Source organism: Lithohypha guttulata, assembly GCF_036872675.1.
Source record: "Lithohypha guttulata strain CCFEE 5908 chromosome Unknown scaffold_5, whole genome shotgun sequence".
In the NCBI taxonomy this organism is placed as follows: domain Eukaryota; kingdom Fungi; phylum Ascomycota; class Eurotiomycetes; order Chaetothyriales; family Trichomeriaceae; genus Lithohypha; species Lithohypha guttulata.
Window position 1 is genome coordinate 1416266 of NW_027042754.1, and position 16492 is coordinate 1432757.

The 16492-nt window shown below is 49.7% G+C and overlaps 6 protein-coding genes across 6 annotated transcripts; 2 read left to right on the forward strand and 4 right to left on the reverse strand.

Annotated features, from left to right (window-relative positions):
- Nucleotides 1-2477: 2477 nt before the first annotated feature.
- On the reverse strand, nucleotides 2478-4421 carry LTR64_006966 (uncharacterized protein; the record flags this gene model as incomplete). The annotated part of the gene is made up of 2 exons (XM_064901292.1): nucleotides 2478-3591; nucleotides 3643-4421. 2 exons carry the CDS (start codon nucleotides 4419-4421, stop codon nucleotides 2478-2480), a joined length of 1893 nt encoding a protein of 630 aa, XP_064752368.1.
- Nucleotides 4422-6154: 1733 nt separating this feature from the next.
- On the reverse strand, nucleotides 6155-7047 carry NAT2 (DUF1279 superfamily; the record flags this gene model as incomplete). Its single annotated transcript, XM_064901293.1, has 2 exons — nucleotides 6155-6372; nucleotides 6429-7047. The coding sequence occupies 2 exons, from the start codon at nucleotides 7045-7047 to the stop codon at nucleotides 6155-6157; spliced, it is 837 nt and encodes a 278-aa protein (XP_064752369.1).
- Nucleotides 7048-7487: 440 nt separating this feature from the next.
- LTR64_006968 (uncharacterized protein) lies at nucleotides 7488-8534 on the forward strand (the record flags this gene model as incomplete). The annotated part of the gene is made up of 1 exon (XM_064901294.1): nucleotides 7488-8534. The coding sequence occupies one exon, from the start codon at nucleotides 7488-7490 to the stop codon at nucleotides 8532-8534; it is 1047 nt and encodes a 348-aa protein (XP_064752370.1).
- Nucleotides 8535-8722: 188 nt separating this feature from the next.
- On the reverse strand, nucleotides 8723-11806 carry LTR64_006969 (uncharacterized protein; the record flags this gene model as incomplete). The annotated part of the gene is made up of 3 exons (XM_064901295.1): nucleotides 8723-9721; nucleotides 9774-9921; nucleotides 9972-11806. 3 exons carry the CDS (start codon nucleotides 11804-11806, stop codon nucleotides 8723-8725), a joined length of 2982 nt encoding a protein of 993 aa, XP_064752371.1.
- A 2255-nt stretch (nucleotides 11807-14061) lies between these two features.
- On the reverse strand, nucleotides 14062-15191 carry BGL2 (glycoside hydrolase 3 protein; the record flags this gene model as incomplete). The annotated part of the gene is made up of 4 exons (XM_064901296.1): nucleotides 14062-14312; nucleotides 14368-14507; nucleotides 14557-14698; nucleotides 14792-15191. The coding sequence occupies 4 exons, from the start codon at nucleotides 15189-15191 to the stop codon at nucleotides 14062-14064; spliced, it is 933 nt and encodes a 310-aa protein (XP_064752372.1).
- A 357-nt stretch (nucleotides 15192-15548) lies between these two features.
- Nucleotides 15549-15954, forward strand: LTR64_006971 (uncharacterized protein; the record flags this gene model as incomplete). The annotated part of the gene is made up of 2 exons (XM_064901297.1): nucleotides 15549-15604; nucleotides 15654-15954. 2 exons carry the CDS (start codon nucleotides 15549-15551, stop codon nucleotides 15952-15954), a joined length of 357 nt encoding a protein of 118 aa, XP_064752373.1.
- Nucleotides 15955-16492: the final 538 nt, after the last annotated feature.

The window sequence follows — 16492 nt, forward strand, 5'->3', positions numbered from 1 at the left end:
CCGAGACATATTTTATGTCTCGAAATCCATTGGATCTCGTGGTTTGTTGTCTGGGTCCCGGAAGCGGCCACAGCCATGCGGCCGGCGGGGTCCGATTTTGAGGTTGTGGAGTGCATCTTATTCTCAAAACCGGCCAATCACACAAATTCTGGGGGCTGGAATATCTAACATCGGCCTTCTCGAAAGAATAGTCGCTTGCTAATCGTTGTGAGCACAATCGTTGCTGACGCATTACAGGATATGGAAAGACAAGTACAATCCAGCTTAATGAGGTGGCCGCATCTATGGCCTTGTCTCAAGCCTACCTCGATCTTTCTGGCCTACGAGTTGAGTATCGCGCTGAGTAAAATGGGCAGAAGACCTCCTTCAGGGACGCTTCAGTGTCGTGGATGGAACCGGCCTGATCATCGATGGCCGGTGGTATGTAACTGGAGCATCGACGACCAATTTGATGTACCAAGATAACGAGAGCTATGTTGATCCTCATTCTGTGTGACGGCTCATTTGAGGGAGACCAGTACGTCCATTCAAATCTTCCTATCTGGATATTCCGTCGGCACGAAACAGAGCGTCGTCATGGCTACTGCGACCATGACAAGGTCCAGGCCGCCCAAGCTCCTCCTTCCTCTATCTTCTCCCAGTCCTGATCCACTAGGAGGAGTAGACACGACCTCTCATTCAACAGCAATACCTCCGATGCCGTTGGCGCACATGCAGGGCAATGGCCATCTTATCACCGATCTACGCCTCGGTCAAGCTACTCGTATCCTTGACGTGACAACCACGGCTCGAGTTGCATATCAATTGTCACCTCTTACCAAGACCCTTCGAGCCAAGGCGGCCAAACCAGTCTTGCTCCTCCCTCCGGCAGCACACACTTCATATTGACTGGTTGTTCCTGTCTTCACAACCGTCATGATGCCCGTACCTGCTTCTCCTTGGTCAGCATTGTCCCGTTTGCCACTCCTTGCACCTTCTCCAGTTGTCGTATATCGACTTCGGCTGTACATCGCCTTTACCGCGAACCGGTTTCAAAACTGCCCGCAAGCCAGAACTTCACCGGTCTGCTCGTGTAACTTCATCCTTTACGAGTAGCTCTTCCACAGCTACAGTATGTTGGGTCCTTGCCTGCCTGCCTGCCCCCATGTCTAGTACCATTGAATCGCCGACTGGCGCATCCCTCTTCCTTGAGAGATTCCCTCTATTCCCCACGCGAGCCGACTCGATTACTTGTTTGTCATTCACATCCTGCAACATTGTACTGTACTGTATCATTGATCTCCCTGGCCCTTGTCTGTCCCGTAACGTGCTGTGGCTGGCTCGTGTCATTTCAGGATCTAGCCTATGGAGAGCCAGGATGCAGTTGCTGCCCAAAATGAGGCAGATGCTTTGGATCACGTTACGAAGGATATACGTACTTGCCTTCTGTGGCTTTTTTTTTTTGGCAGGAACCAGTGGTTACGAAGGCTCGATAGGTAGCGGGCTTGTATAGTATGGTTATGACTGATGGTTTCATTGTCATTGGCAGGGAGCTAGGGGTGAAAACGTTTTGATCACAGAGAGCAGCCAGGTTCTATGAGTGATTTATTGCAAGAATCTGTTTTGGGGGGCTGAAGCCGTGCCGTGCCATGGATGGTACGAACGACTCGGAGCGTCAAGCTTGTATCTAGCTATCTTTATTGATCAACCATCATCATCGTCATGATGTAAAATCCGTGCTATGCTATTAAGGTGAGAGTCCTTGTTTCACCAGGCCCAGTGACCGTCCCCGGAGAGTCATAGAGGACCTATTCCAGGCTGTGCGTGATAATTCTTACTAGCCATATCTTCTAGATCGTCACTGCTGCAAGACCGATCGTTCAGACGCTCACTCTCTTTATTGCGGCGTGCTAAATTTCATCTTGCACATCTTCCTCTGCGCGTAGTTTTCGTTCCAATTATTTTGAAGTGTCATGATAGTCATAATTCATTAGGTCATGGAGTAGTTCGTTGATTCATTCCAATATTGATCTTGGATCTATGCCCTCTCAGGTGAAAGGCAGCACTGTTTCGCTGGTTTAAGCATAATGTCCAACTCTCGATATTGTGGAATGAGATTTTCGTTAGGCTAAATACAAGGCATTTATATCCATGAAACAAGTGTTCCAAATAGTTTGGAGGTCACGGGAAATTCGTTAACGTAAAAGGAAATGAGCCGTAAATTCGTGTCGAATGGTGTGTACCAGTGGCTGTAAATGTATCGTGTAGGTCGTGATCGTAGCCTGATAAGATTTTGGCTTGCTTGCGTACGCTAGTCTATAGATGTGTAAGATCAGTCGATACCACCTCGCATGTCAATCGAGAATAGCGAGAATCGAGGAGATGGCTGAAAATCGTGCCCGCTTCAAGAGCTCCATACTCATGTCAAGCTGTGTAAACTGCTGTATGACAACGACGAGCGTCGTGTATCATAGAACTCGAAAGTGGTTTGTCGAACGTCAACCGCTCTGCTGCTGGTTCTCCGTCTGACTTTGTCTTGTCTCTTGGACGAACGCCCGGAATTCGACCATCACAGAGTCAGGCACATTAAGTGCGCTCCGTTCTTGTGCTCGACTTATGAAACCAGCCTTCTCTGCAGGAGTTTTGTTGGCATTGAGGGCTCGCATGGCCTGCTCAAGACGGCTCCCAGCTGGTTTAGGTCGCGGTGAATCAGGAAGGTCGGCATCCGCATCGTCATCAAACCCTGCGAGCGGGTTTGTGATGTGATTGTAAGAAGCAGGTGTCATGGACAGCGCTTGTTGCATGTATTGGTGTCGAGAGGGTGTTGTAAGGGCAGAGGAAAGTTCTTCGAAGCTAGATCGAGACTCAGCTGGAGTGTATGAAAAATCGATGCCAGCCGCAGATGGTTGTGGCGCGGAAGTGCAGGCAATTGCCATTGCCGAGTTGGAGGGGCCCATGTCTTGTGCTGACTGACTGTCTGAAGATAGAGCGTTGAGGACATTCTGAGCATCAGCCCGGTTGAGATCAGATACAGCAGGGAGTGCGACCTCGGTTGTACTCTGACCTAGCTTCGAGATTTGTCCACCTGCAGAGACCACAACAGCACCAAACAACAGGCACATATAGAGAGTATTCCAGCTGAAATCCGTGTCTGCTTTGCTTGCTACTGCCATGGTGGAAGGTTTTGGCGTGGCTTGTCTTTGCATATTATCCAGCTCGCTGTTGTCGATCAAGCTGAATTCATGCTCCCAATCGTCGTCAAAGCCAATCTCACTAAAGTCTGAGGCCATATTGTTGATGTCTGAGGCTGCAGTGTAGCCGTGTGATCGTTGGGATTGTTCTCTGCAGTATTCCTTCATCGCGTTCAATTGTCTTCGCGTATCTGCAGCTTCGATTGTCTTTTGTCGGATGGCTTCGTTACGCTCGTGCAGAAGGGTGTTAACCTGTATGTCGTACTGTTGTCTTTGAGTGGCCCATTGCTCTCTTTCTATCTGGAGTTGTTCTTGCAGTTGCGTGACAGCCTCTTCTAGACCAACCATCCTCTTCTCGTGGTGCTTCTTCTCTTGCTCGAGTTTCTCCGTGTGGGACTTCTTCCTTTGTCGAGAGTCGAGGCTAACGTAAGTGATTAGTATTGGTCAGTAATTGGAAAGTGTCTATACTCACGCTGCCTGCCTGTTTCGCAGGAGTCGCTTCTGCTGCTTCAGCTCCTTCTTCTCGGTCTCATCAGTGGTCGACATTATCAGTGCATCGATCGTATGTAGATTTCGCTCCCTAGGTATCTCGAATCTAGCGTTCTTCTTCCGAATGCCGTCGGATCGTTGAACAAGTCCATCGGCTCGATGTGTTGACTGTGGCGACATGGGACGAAAGACAGGGCTCTGTATCATGCATCGTTGCTCCATGCCGTCGGATGAGGTTGCAGAAGCCCATCCACCTTGGCTCGATTGTGGTGACATTGAAACGGCTGAGATCGGGTCTTGGTTGAAATCAAAGCTTGCATGATTTGCGTACTGCACGGGCGCACTGTAGGAATCGACGCTGCTATACGCTGGGGTAGGAGTGCTTGTCCCTGACTGTGGCATCGACCATTCTGGTTGAGCATATGATGCTGCGAAGTTGGGATCTGCCCGCATATATCGCTGGGGATGACCGTGTGAATGTACACTTGAATGCGAGTAGTGTCTGATTGGATAATGAGCCTGGTGTTGCCTCTCATGCCATGTTGGCACATTGTCATTGGGAGAATATTCATCTTCGACTTTCAACACGGATTGTCTCCGGCTGTGAGGATTGGCATTGTAAGTAGAAGTTGTTGAAGCAGGCGGTCTTTCGTCTCGCTCAATGTGATGCTCAGCCTCGATATAGTTTGGCTTGTAATCCTCAGTCCATTGTGGGTGTTCGTACATCCGATAAGGTTGTGGTTGCTGGTAAGACAAATCCATATCTAACTCCAGCTTGCAAGTGGGCAAAAGAGCGGTGAGAAGGTGGGGTCGTGACACCAGAAGACTCGAGGGAAGTCGTCACCACCACAGCGAGGAAAACATCGACACTTTAACTGAGAAGACCAGTTTCCAAAGGGCAATGTTGTGAAAGCAAATACCAGAATTGATGTGTGAAACCGGACGTGGAAGGGTGGGGAGTTGAGATAGCTTTAGTAGTCTGCCGGGTCGGTGGAGACAGTAATACAATACAATACCGAGGGCCAGGATCGGGACGAGCTCGCGCCCTACTCGAGTTTGAAAAGGCAGAAAACAGGAAATGGGGCAGAACAAAGGCCCAAGAAGAGCAAACAAATCAAGTGGAGAGGATGGAGCTTGGGAAGGAAACAATCTCGCGGCGAGCGGCAGGTCGAATGTCAGTTTGGAAGAAAGACCGAGAGGATTGGAGAGAGCAGAGACTCCCGTGATGCAGACGGATGATGAGAGCGTTCACCAGTGAGAGAGAGGGTGTAGCGGTGCGTGACAGTGGTAGTGGGCACGAGGTTAGGGAGCAGATGACCGCTGAAACAGTGAGGACGGACCAAGGCCGCTCAGACGACATCGCTCTGTAAAGTGTTTGCGAATAGCATTATTGTGATCGAGTGGGCTGGCCCAGAAAGTGCACATAGGTGTCGCAGTTTGTTCCATACGGAGGCCTTCCAAGACGGTCACTTGTTATGCGGCCATGTCTTAGCTGCATGAGCTGGACCGATGGCTCTGGATGCCTCGATCTTGACCTGCAAAGATGACGGGCAACGGCCTTGTTGGGCATCAATTTTCATCACAAACAGTCCAATTTGAAGTACGGTTAAAGGACTCGGCAGTGAGGCGTGTATCGTGCCTACAGACCAGAGACTGAAGAAAGGTCAGAACAACGGTCATGTCTCGAGGAGGAAGCAACGACCACCAATTGCGACTGCCAAGCCAAAAGCCACCCACGCTATTCCTCTCACACTTCGATGATCGGGATATGTCGCTTTCGAAAAAAAGTATGTGAAGAAGAACCAGGCTGGTGTTTTGCAATTCTCTACGTATATGTTCGGGTCTTTGCGGCAGACGATGCAATGAATCGAATAGGTTGATGTGAGAGCGGTGGGTACATACGGCGATTCTCTTTGGCAGTCACGGACGGTATCTTACAAGCAGACTAGAATGCCTCAGTAGGCTCGCGTAGCTATGGGAGGGGACGTGCCGTACCCTCTATAGCAGCTCCAGCAAACGTACTAGAGCATTGTTTGTTTCTGCAGAATTAGATTTGAAAAGCATTCAATTCGCTCATTGCAACAAAGTCATTTTCTACCTACACACATATTAGGGCATTTCTCTGTGTCAATGCAGCAGTTCGCATCCACGAAAGACCATAACAGACGGTTGTTTAAATCCAAAACCAAACACCTTCTACCTTTCGGTATATCATATGCATTTATACACCAACCGACTGTTCTGGCATCAGCTTACAGAAACACAGACATGCTCAATGGATGGAGTTCGCTGCTTATGTCGAAAGTGTAACACATACGACCAATCACTCACCATCTTGATGTACTAGGGTATAATGTACAGGTTCAATACTGCCATGGTGTTCCTTCTAGAAAGACTCGACGTCCATGGTCGTCCTTATGCAGCGCATGAACAGAAACACGAGCTCGGAGCTGTGCGATCTTCCTCAACTGGCAAGGCCCACGAGTTGCAATCTTCTAGTCACCAGATTTTGTCCCTGAGCCTTTAGTATTGACACCAGTTTTCCCACTGCCTGTTGATGTTTGTAGTGCTTTGCGTGAAGGCCGACCGATGTTCCATCCCCAACCTCGTAGTGTCTTCACAATTTTTGGGGTAACAGCGGCGGTCAGTGGGACTCGGACAAAGATGAAGGATTTGTGAATGGCATAGGCAAGGACAAGTTGCGTCCAAAGACCTGGAACAATCGTCAGCATAAATGCACGTTGCGCAAGAGAACAGACGGGTACCTACTAGCATTATTCCCGCCGTTCGCTTGCTCGGCCTCCTTATAGCCATGGTCGCCGATACCAGTAGACCGAGTATCTTCCTCGAGGATTCTACGGCCCTCTTCTAGACCGGTCGATTCGACGATCTTATCGACAGCATCACCAATCTGCTCCTGCACTGTGCCACTGACAGGCCACTGAAGAAAGCCTTTGACATAGCTGACAATAACGTGTTCCCAATGGCCTATAGTGTCTGTCCCTAGCGTCTTCACTGCCAGAAAGCAGAAAGGAAAGTCGAGTAAGGAGAGGCCAAGGTAGATATAGACGGCGGCCCATCCATACTCACGCGACAACTTCTTCAATCGCTGACCGAGACTCAGCTGGGAATCTGGTTTAGAGTCTAATGAGGCATCTTCGCTTTTCCAGCGTCGCGTAGTTCTCGACGGATTGCGCTTTGCACAAAACCGTGTTGACTGGATGTTTTTCGTGTTTTGAGCATGCCTCGATGTTGTTTGCCAGGTAGCGATGGGCCTCGTGCGAAAGGTCGGTTGTGTATATGAATGTAGCAGGCTGGTAGTAGAACGTTGCTGCAGTCTGGGTAGCTGCAGTCGCGAAGCTCTCAACCCTATACGGAGCACATCCATCCTGGAAAAGCGAAACTTCGATAAGAGCTTGCCTGTCTGAGTTCAAAATTGATACAGGAACGCCTTGACCTCGCAATGAATGTTGTACAAGTGAGATCATACCGTTTGCTGCGCTGCGCTGCGACCTTGACTACGGACCCTGGTGCTTCTGGCTTCCGTATGCCAAGAACTGGACGACTGCATCAACGTCTCGAGTCCTTCGTTGCGGACCAGGGTACAGCATTTTACTATAAGCTCGAGATCAATTCCAGAGCATTGACGTATCGCGTCTTGCGCATACTTTCACATTGACTCGACAGGAGGATATCCTGCCTTTTGCCGGTGTCATTATGTAGGCTGGAAACGCCCGCCGGAGCTCGAATAAATATGTCGCATTCATCACTTTGACCAATAAAATGTACTCTGACGCCGATGAAGAATTACTACGACGAAACACGACGATGCCACAAGCCGGCGAGACTCAAGGCAATGAACGCGATGCTCTAATCAGAATTGAGCCGAAAGGTTTCTTTTACCGACCACCAAAGCTTCCCAACCAATTGACCAGCAGCATTACTGACGAAGATGATCTCTTCATCACCTCCCATATGGGAATAGCGATAGTCGATAGATCTTCTTGGCGGCTGGTTGTTGACGGTCTAGTCGAACAGCCATTCACGATATGCTGGGATGAACTACTCCAGCTCCCGAAGAGCACAGTCACAGCCTTCCATGAATGCTATGGTAGTCCGATCAAGCCGCCTGACACGAACCTATGGCGTATAGGCAACGTTGCTTGGACTGGAGTGTCTCTGGACACCCTACTTGGAATGGCCAAGCCGAAGCCTGAAGCCCAGTATGTCTGGAGTGACGGCCTCGAGCATGGCTCTTTCTTCGAAGCTAAAGATGTGGATAGGTATCAGAAAGACATGCCACTAACCAAGGCTTTGCGTGGGGGCTGCCTTGTTGCATATGAGTTCAACGGAATGCCACTAAGCGCAAAGCGAGGTGGTCCTGTAAGACTCATCGTGCCTGGATACTATGGAACCAACTCTGTAAAATGGCTTACTCGCTTGTCGCTACAAGAAACAAGGTCGAAGGGGCCGTTTACAACGATCTACTACAACGAGGTGGACCCGACTGACCCCCGAGAAATACGAAAGAGACCCTGCTGGGACGTCGAGCCTAATTCCTTCTTGCTGACAACACCGTCATCCGAAGGTGAAATACAAGGCCCGCAAGTTGTCATTGCAGGTCGTGCTTGGGGTGCGTCAGCCATCGAGAAGGTGACTATCAGTGTCAGAGAAGGAGGAGAGTGGCTAGAGAAAGCCTCAATAAGACCACCAGAGCGCAAACAATACGAATGGCAAGACTTCGAGACTGCACTCTACCTACCCACGGGCGAGCACGAGATCATGGCTAGAGCGACTGACAAAGCAAATAATACACAACCCACTAGTGGAAGACGTAACCACGCACATTCGATAAATATTGTAGTACGTGAGTAAGTAAAATTCTATCGTCCTAGCATTAACGGATCCGTACGAAAGCAAGAGTTCGATTATATGGCTGTAACATCTTGCGTTTTTTCCAATTATGTGAATTAGAAACAAAGTACATGTCATACAGGATCCAGATCCAACCTCCTTGCCCAACTCAACTTATCTACACACATGTCTATTACGACGTTGACTCTTTAAAAGTTTCGGACCACGTTGCTGTGGGAGTAGCCAGAGAACTTGTGTGCCTCGAGATGATCTTGGTATCTTCGCTTGAGACCACTCTCGTACTCAAGCTTGCCGATGCCACCAGAGGCTTCCCATGCCTCATACTGCGAGCACGTGTTCTGGAATTGAGAGTCGTAGTAGTCTTTGATGTCTCTTGGTCGCTCGATGAATTGCATACCCATACCGCCGTCGGCGTGGAACATGATGTGGCAATGCATGACCCAGGCACCTGGGTTGTCGGTCTGGAAGCCGATGACGGTCCAGCCAGATTGTGCAGGTGCATTTGGACCTGTGAAAGGTCTGCCTGTGTCAGGATTGATGACAGGTGCACCCCAAAGGAGGACGGTATCTCGTCGGATGGGGTTGCCGAAGTTCAGTGTGCTAGCCATATCGGCAGTGAAGATACCATGACCTTGGCCCACGACTGAGACATCGTGACCGTGAAGATGCATTGGATGCGAAGTCTGGAAGTTGTTCTGGATGACGAAGTAGACCCAGTCATTGGCAGGACCGTCAAGGACAACAGCGTTGGAGTAGATGGAGCTGTTGAACCCCTCGTTGGGCAAAGTACTCATCGCTCTGAGCGTTGGTAGGTCGAAGTCAACCATGATAGTCTTGTTGCCCTTCTTGGTGGCTGAGTTGGTGGACAAATCATCGACAGGACCCATAAACCATCGGACGATGCTCACGTTGCTGAAGGCCTGTGTACCAGCGTTACCAGCAGGCAAGAGTTTGGAAGTCGCCGTGAACTTGGCAAGATCACCAGCACCTCGAGGCACGACGGGAACCAGGCTTGCGATTGGCTCGTCCTGGCAGACGTTGGCATTGAAGGTGAGATTACCAGGCGTAGGCTTGTCACAAGATCCCTCGTATTCGAAGACGCCATTCGATGTGCTCATACCATTGTTACCAGAGCTAGTACCGCAACCAGTTTGAGTAACAGCACGAAGGTAGTAGGCGCCAGCTTTCTGCAATGATGTCAGTGATTGATCTTCTAACAGCATGATTGCTTTGACCTACCTGGTTCATTTCGACGATAACATTATATCTTTGACCACTCTGGATGTATAACCATTCAGTCTCGTAGGGCACAATAGGAGTGAAGTCGGCGCTGATGACCTTCATCTTGTGTCCGTCGAAATGGACAGCATAGCCACTCTGGGCAGAACTAGAGAACAGTTAGAGACGAGAAAGTGTCACTTGGGAGGTCGAACATACCTGTTGATAATGCGGAAGAGATGCTTCTTGCCAGACTTGACAATCCATTTCGCGCTCTCACCCGCCTGGCCGTTAGGAGACAGGTTCTTGCCGTTGAGGAGATAGTTGGTTGATGGAGCGAGTCCACCAGGAGTCTTGGCTGCGGTAGCTGCGACGATGTCGATGGTCGAGGCGAATTTCTCGTTGATCATGATCGCACCCATGTCAAGGTCATAATTGGCAGAGGCAGGTCCGTGAATGATGATAGGGCCACGAATACCACCACCATATTGAGAAGCCAGATGGGAGTGATACCATCCAGTACCGTATGTGGTTGCAGTCCAACTATAGAGACGTGTAGAGCCTGGTGCAAGTGGGCACTCGGTAACGCCAGGAACACCATCTTGGTCGTTAGTACCCTCTTGACGGACACCGTGCCAATGAATGGACGTAGCAATGTTCATGTTGTTCACGACTGTAATTTCTACTCTGTCGCCCCAATTGACCTCAATAGCTTCGCCAGGACTCTTGCCGTTGATAGCATAGGACGACTGGGGAGTACCATCGAAGTCGAAGCTAGACACAGTGAGCACCAATGTGAACCTCTTGACCGGTCCTGCGAATAAGAGATGACTGTGTGTGTCATCTGCGACAGATCGACCACCACACCATGTGCTTCGATCCTCGGGACTATTGCACAATGGCTCAGCCAGTGTAGGGCTGGCAGTGTGGGGGGAAGTAGCATTTCCGCAAGTGGTGCTGGTAGTTGTGTTTGCAGTAGTAGTAGGAGTAGTCGTTGTTCCGTTGTTGAAGGGAGTGGTGGTAACATTGCCAAAAGGAGTGGTCATGCTTGTTATAGGGGTCGTGGTAGTTACGTTGCCACCAAATGGAGTAGTAGTCGTTGTTCCATTGCCTCCGAAGTTGCTGGTAGTTGTGGTGCCGTTACCACCAAATGGAGGCGTGGTAGTCGTCATGGTGCTCGTAAAGGATGTGGTAGTTGTTCCGTTGCCGTCAAATGGAGCTGTGGTGGTTGTCATTGTACTCGTCAAGGAGGAAGTGGTCGTGCCGTTGCTGTCCAAATGCGAGGTGGTACTCGTCAGAGACGTGGTAGTTGTGCCGTTGCCTTCGAAGATTGGAGTGGTCGTGCTTGTGAAGGACGTAGTGGTTGTGCCATTGCCTTCAAAGTGAGAGGTAGTGACAGTGGTGCTGGTGGTACTCTCCGTTCCGCTAGTAGTGGTGGTTGTGCCAGTACCGGTCGTGGTGGTTGTGCCATTGACACCGTCTAGACGGGATGTAGTAGTAGTCACACCTGATGTTGTCGTCTCTGTACCAGCTGTGGTGGTTGTGCCATTAACACCATTCTCTCGAGAGGTTGTGGAAGTTATGATTGACGTCGTTGATCCTGTGCCGGAAGTGGATGTTGTGGAGCCGGTTCCGTGGCCATTGCCCGAGGTCGATATGGTCGAAGTGGTTCCCTGACCATTACCTGATGTGGTAGTCAAGGTCGAGCTAGTTCCTCTGCCCGAAGTCGAGGTTGTTGAGCCGGTGCCCTGACCATTGCCCGATGTGGATGATGTCGTGCGTGTGCTAGGTCCATTGCCACTCGAAGACGTCGTGGTAGCAGCGTTTGACCTTGTGGTGGTGGTTGTACCAGCAGTAGTCGGTGTCACCGTCTGACTCCAATCACCCCAATGCTCCGTTGGTTCTGGTGCGGCACAATCGAAAAGATTGGCAATCGGACAGAAGGTTACCGTTCGAGTAGTTGTTACAACAACTGTAGCGTCAAAATTGCCTTTGGCAAGTACATTAAGGAAAGAAGCCGACAGCACTGCCGGCACATATTTTAGCGACCTCATGCTGGAGGTCGGTGTAAAGAGCGACAATAAACAGAAAAGAAGGGACGAAAGCAATTGCTTTCAAAATGCAGCGCAGTTTGCAAAGAAAGCAGATGATGGTGAAGGAGAAAGCAGCCAGATGATATGGTGCCGCCCAGCTCACCTTTGGCCTCTAGCTCATTTGGAGGCTTCGCCTGATTATGAGCTTAGTATACCTTGCGACGCATCGGGATTGGATAAACATCAATGACAAGACTTTCGATCCACATTGAATCTCAACTGCCCAGATGCGGGTGCTGACACGCAGATTTTGTGAGACAGGAGCTTCGATTAGCAGGGTTTACAATTGAACGGGTTGCTGAAAGGGGAACGTCGACGCTTTCGGGAGCCCCTGAGTATGGACGGAGCTAAGACGAGCTTAAAGTCCTTTTTGGAGGTGATAAGCGAGGTCTCTAAGCCTCTTTTAACCTGCCAAGCTTTTCCGCAAGATTGCACTCGAACGTCACCATCGAAAATACATCTGTCGACAATCGGTTGCGACGTCTTCTCCTTGTATCGAGCGTAAAGTGTAAAGTGTTTATCGACGTCCACGATGGAGAGGACAAAGTCTCGAATCATGCCAGGAAACCTAGTACTTTCGGGTCGAAGGCCACCTACGTTCTCAGAAGCTCATAACACAGTAGTTCCTCTGGGTACTTTGATCGCACGACCAGCCTTGGCACTAATTTCGCATGGCACAGATGAACCGAGAACAATATGGTAGCTTCATGCGGAGCACTAAGGCTGAGCCGCGACTGGTGCATTGCCATCGTGTTTGAAGCATGGGCGTTAGGTCAGACGAACTCTGCATATGCAGTTGCAGAACATATTGTAACTCCAAGCACTCAATCTGTGAATTCCTTGGGCCAGCGATATGACCAGCATTGCCGTTGTCACGAAATGCTCAGGAGCCAGAGTGTACTTGTACCAGCGCTGGCAGCAAGCTCCTTCTTGGTGTTTCTGCCGCTCGGCGACTTGATCTCCGGTTTGAATCCTTGCTTTAGTATCAATAACACGTCAGGGTGGCAAGATTCGTATATACAGTATGCATGCGCGTTTTCCAGTACCGTTGTGCAGGGATGCGATTTCCCCTGCGTGACTGCTAACTCCAGCTTTGCTATGTATGTCGTCCAATCAAGCATACGTCATCTTTTCGACTTATGGGAAGATAGTTGTTAAGGCAAGTAACAGCAGCGAACATAAAAGGGTTGCTAGCAGTGCAACAACGACCTCCAACAATTCTGCCTCGCGTTTGTGTGTCTGCCAAAGGCTTGCATTCTGCCAGGGCAGTGGAAAATCCGCGTTTCAAGTTCAATGTACCTGAGCGCCATCGCCCCTCGTTCTCGGAAGTGGCTGTCACATCGTTAGTGGCTCCTCGAGAACGGCGCTCTCAACGCGCATAAACTCTGCCTGTATGATGTGACGCCAATGTTGAGAATGATGGCACCTAAATTTAGGGCATCGCTAATATGGAACAACACCACTCGAGGAACGTCAGTAATAGACACGTGTTTCTCTCCGTTCGTAAACTTGAAAATTTCGGGTTGTGTTGTACCACTACAAAGTGGAGGGATATTCTGTGTTGTAGTGACAAGCGATTTGCCATATATGTATTGACCCTGTAAAGACATAGGCTGAACTTCCATGCTCATTGAGACACGATACCCTCTCATACTGGCTCGATGGCATATTGATGTCCATGTCTCCTCCATCAACAATGCAGCTACTCATCACCAGTTTCAAGAACATTTACTGAAACACATTGTCAAGCAGCTTCTGAGCACGGCAGGGACGACGTTGACATGCTCCGAGAGCTGATGGACGTATACTGGTTTTTCCACGACGTGCTCGGCTACTCGTACTGGAGGCCACACACGGTACACGTCCAAATGGCGGCAGTCGCTTTCGCAGATTAGACATGCAAATATAGTTTAGTGGCACAGCTCGCGGCGTCTGTGGCGCCGATCGATTGTGCAAAGTCAATCTCTCAGTCTCGTCATTTCGGATCAAAACATCAAGGATAAGCGTGCATAAAGCTGTGCCTGTACAAGATAACTGCCGAACAACCTAGATACAGTGCATGTATACCAAGTTGCTCAGAAGTTGGGAAGTGCAGATTTGCTATTGATATCTGAGAACAGTAACATGGCTCGCGGACGCTAGCATCTCATTGTGGGTTCAATGAGCATGGTTGTGCTTGTCGGCTTCCTGACATCATCATATGGTGTTGTAACCCTTCAACCACATCTCATATCAAATTTGGGCACTCTATCGGAAGTGAAAGATCCCCAGAACTTCTCGGTTGCTCGTTGACTGTTATCACTAATGGCGTCCTGTTTGTTCGGCTCATCGAAAGCTTCGAACCAGAAGACATCAACGTTCCAATCGAGTAATGCGCAAACAGCAGAATCCCAGTAAATCTTCGCGTTGTCAGTTCCTGCCAAAGCAGCACCAGCGTCTGTTCCACCGTCGCCTGGCCATCCTGTTTCTGTACGGACCACGAATCAGTATTGTGCATCAAGGCCGCGAGAAGACAGACATACCACCATTCATGAAATGAATTCTATCGAGACTTCCTGATACTTCTTGAATATGCGCCAGCGCCTGGGCCATGGCTTCGAAGTATGTTTTGGTGGCATTGCTAATGTCTTGGTATTGCCAGTAGGGAAACCCGTTCGCAAGACTGGGTTATATCAGTGATGGGCAGGTTAGAGTGGTTGTTGAAATCATACGCAAGATCAATTGGACCTCTTATGACTGCATCCATCGAGCCGTTGTTCCAGGAGCTCCAAGAGTCCGCCGTGCCAATCTTCGTGTTCGGAAAGGTCTTTTTCATATCGTCTATCCAACTCACCAACTCGCCTTCGGAGTATGCTGCGAAACACTTAGCTTCTGAAACCTTTCCAGTTGGATTCGTGGTCTTTCTTTTTTTTGGTGATTCCGATGTGGATTTGGGAGACTACTTACTTCCTCGGTAGCGACCTTCAGAGCCTACCGTGATTCCAAAGAGGGTGTCTCCATATTGCTCGACATTGGCTTGCACAATGGGCGCTTTCTCCTTCTCGTATACGTCGATTCCATCCGGCCACATACCAAGAAGAACCTTTACCCCAGCATTCTGCGCGGCTGGGAGGATTTCCGAGGGTGTGTTGCATAGATTACCAAATGAGTCTGAGGAAGAATATGTTCTTACCAGGGTCGAGTGGGTATTATCGGTAATTGCTTTGAAGTCTGCCTCAAAATCACTTCGCTTCTTGCATGAGCCATTGGGATTTACATTTCCCACAGCGAAGCCAAGCTGACCAGCAGCACGGACTACAGAGGCTGTGACCGCAAGGGCTGCCAAGGGTGTCACTCGTATATGCATCGTGCTTGTGTCGAAGAAGATGTCTGGTCAAGGAGTGATTCCAATAAGGCTGAGGGTTTCCGGTTTTGCAGTCGAGGACGCGCCTGCTTAACAATGAAAGAGAATGTTACAGAAAGAGTGGTAGGAAGAGGAGTCGGGTTGACAGTGACGAGCCTATAAAAGGACATCCATGAGCCATAGTAGATGAGGCTTCATCGCAAACGAGGCGTCAAGGGACAAACACGCTGTATTACTGTTCGGGGTTAGCCCAGCGGCCGCCCGGTTTGTCCCCACATGCTACCCAAATCTAAAGATGCTGTACATTTCGTCCCAGCCCACCACATCTCGCATCACAGTAAATACACCACTCCTTTCACAATGTCTGCGCTCTCCAGGCTGTTAGTCTCTGTGGGCTTGCTATCTCTGTTTCATGCGTAAGCACGTCTCCGACTCAGCCAACGAGTGTTCCGCTAACCGCTACAGTGCATACTCAGCCCAAGAAGTCTCGATTATAGCCACCCAACTACACGTGAAGCCTGATTTACCTGTTGACATCAAAGCAGAGACCTTGGTGGCAGTTTTTCTAGCATGTCTAGGTCTGGTTCTTGGTTCCGATCAGCTGAAACCCATAGCATGGAACGTCTGGGCAGGGAACATTGAAAAAGAAGGCGGTGCAGCAAATCCTTTTAGACTATTCGAGGACCGACCCAATTACCTTGACATTCGGGCGAAGCGGCGAGAGTTCGCAGAGTGGGCAAAGAATGGAGCTATTGGCGCGTCCTGAAAGAGCAACTCGGCCTCTAAAATGCTTTGAAAGATGTGTTTGGGTTCATGGGCATAATCAGAAAGCAACTGTGGTGCGACCCCATCAATACTAGTAAGCACAAGAAATAGTTCGACGGACAAAAGTACCGACCTACCTGCGGATCATTCTCGATATGAGCATGCAGTCAGCACTCCTACTCAGCAATAGAGGATCTGTGAGGATCTGACGAGTTGCATCTGCAGCCAAAGGAACATGCAACCTTTACGGAGCCATCATAATGGCGCGACAGCAACGCGTGGTGGTGACTGAAGCAATGGCTACCCGGTCAATCAACGTGGACGTTCAACTTATTCGCAAGGCTGGAAAGATTTCTAACGTCGTCCAAAACAACCATGAGCTCGTCTACTGGCACTCTCGGAATAGCTGGACCGATACGGGCCGGAAGAGTGCACGTTGTCAACTTGCTGAAGGGACATGAACCTCAAGAGATGTGCAACATACGGTTCGCGAGTGGGGAGGGGACGACCAGGTCGTGCATCAGGGTCTGCCTAGATAC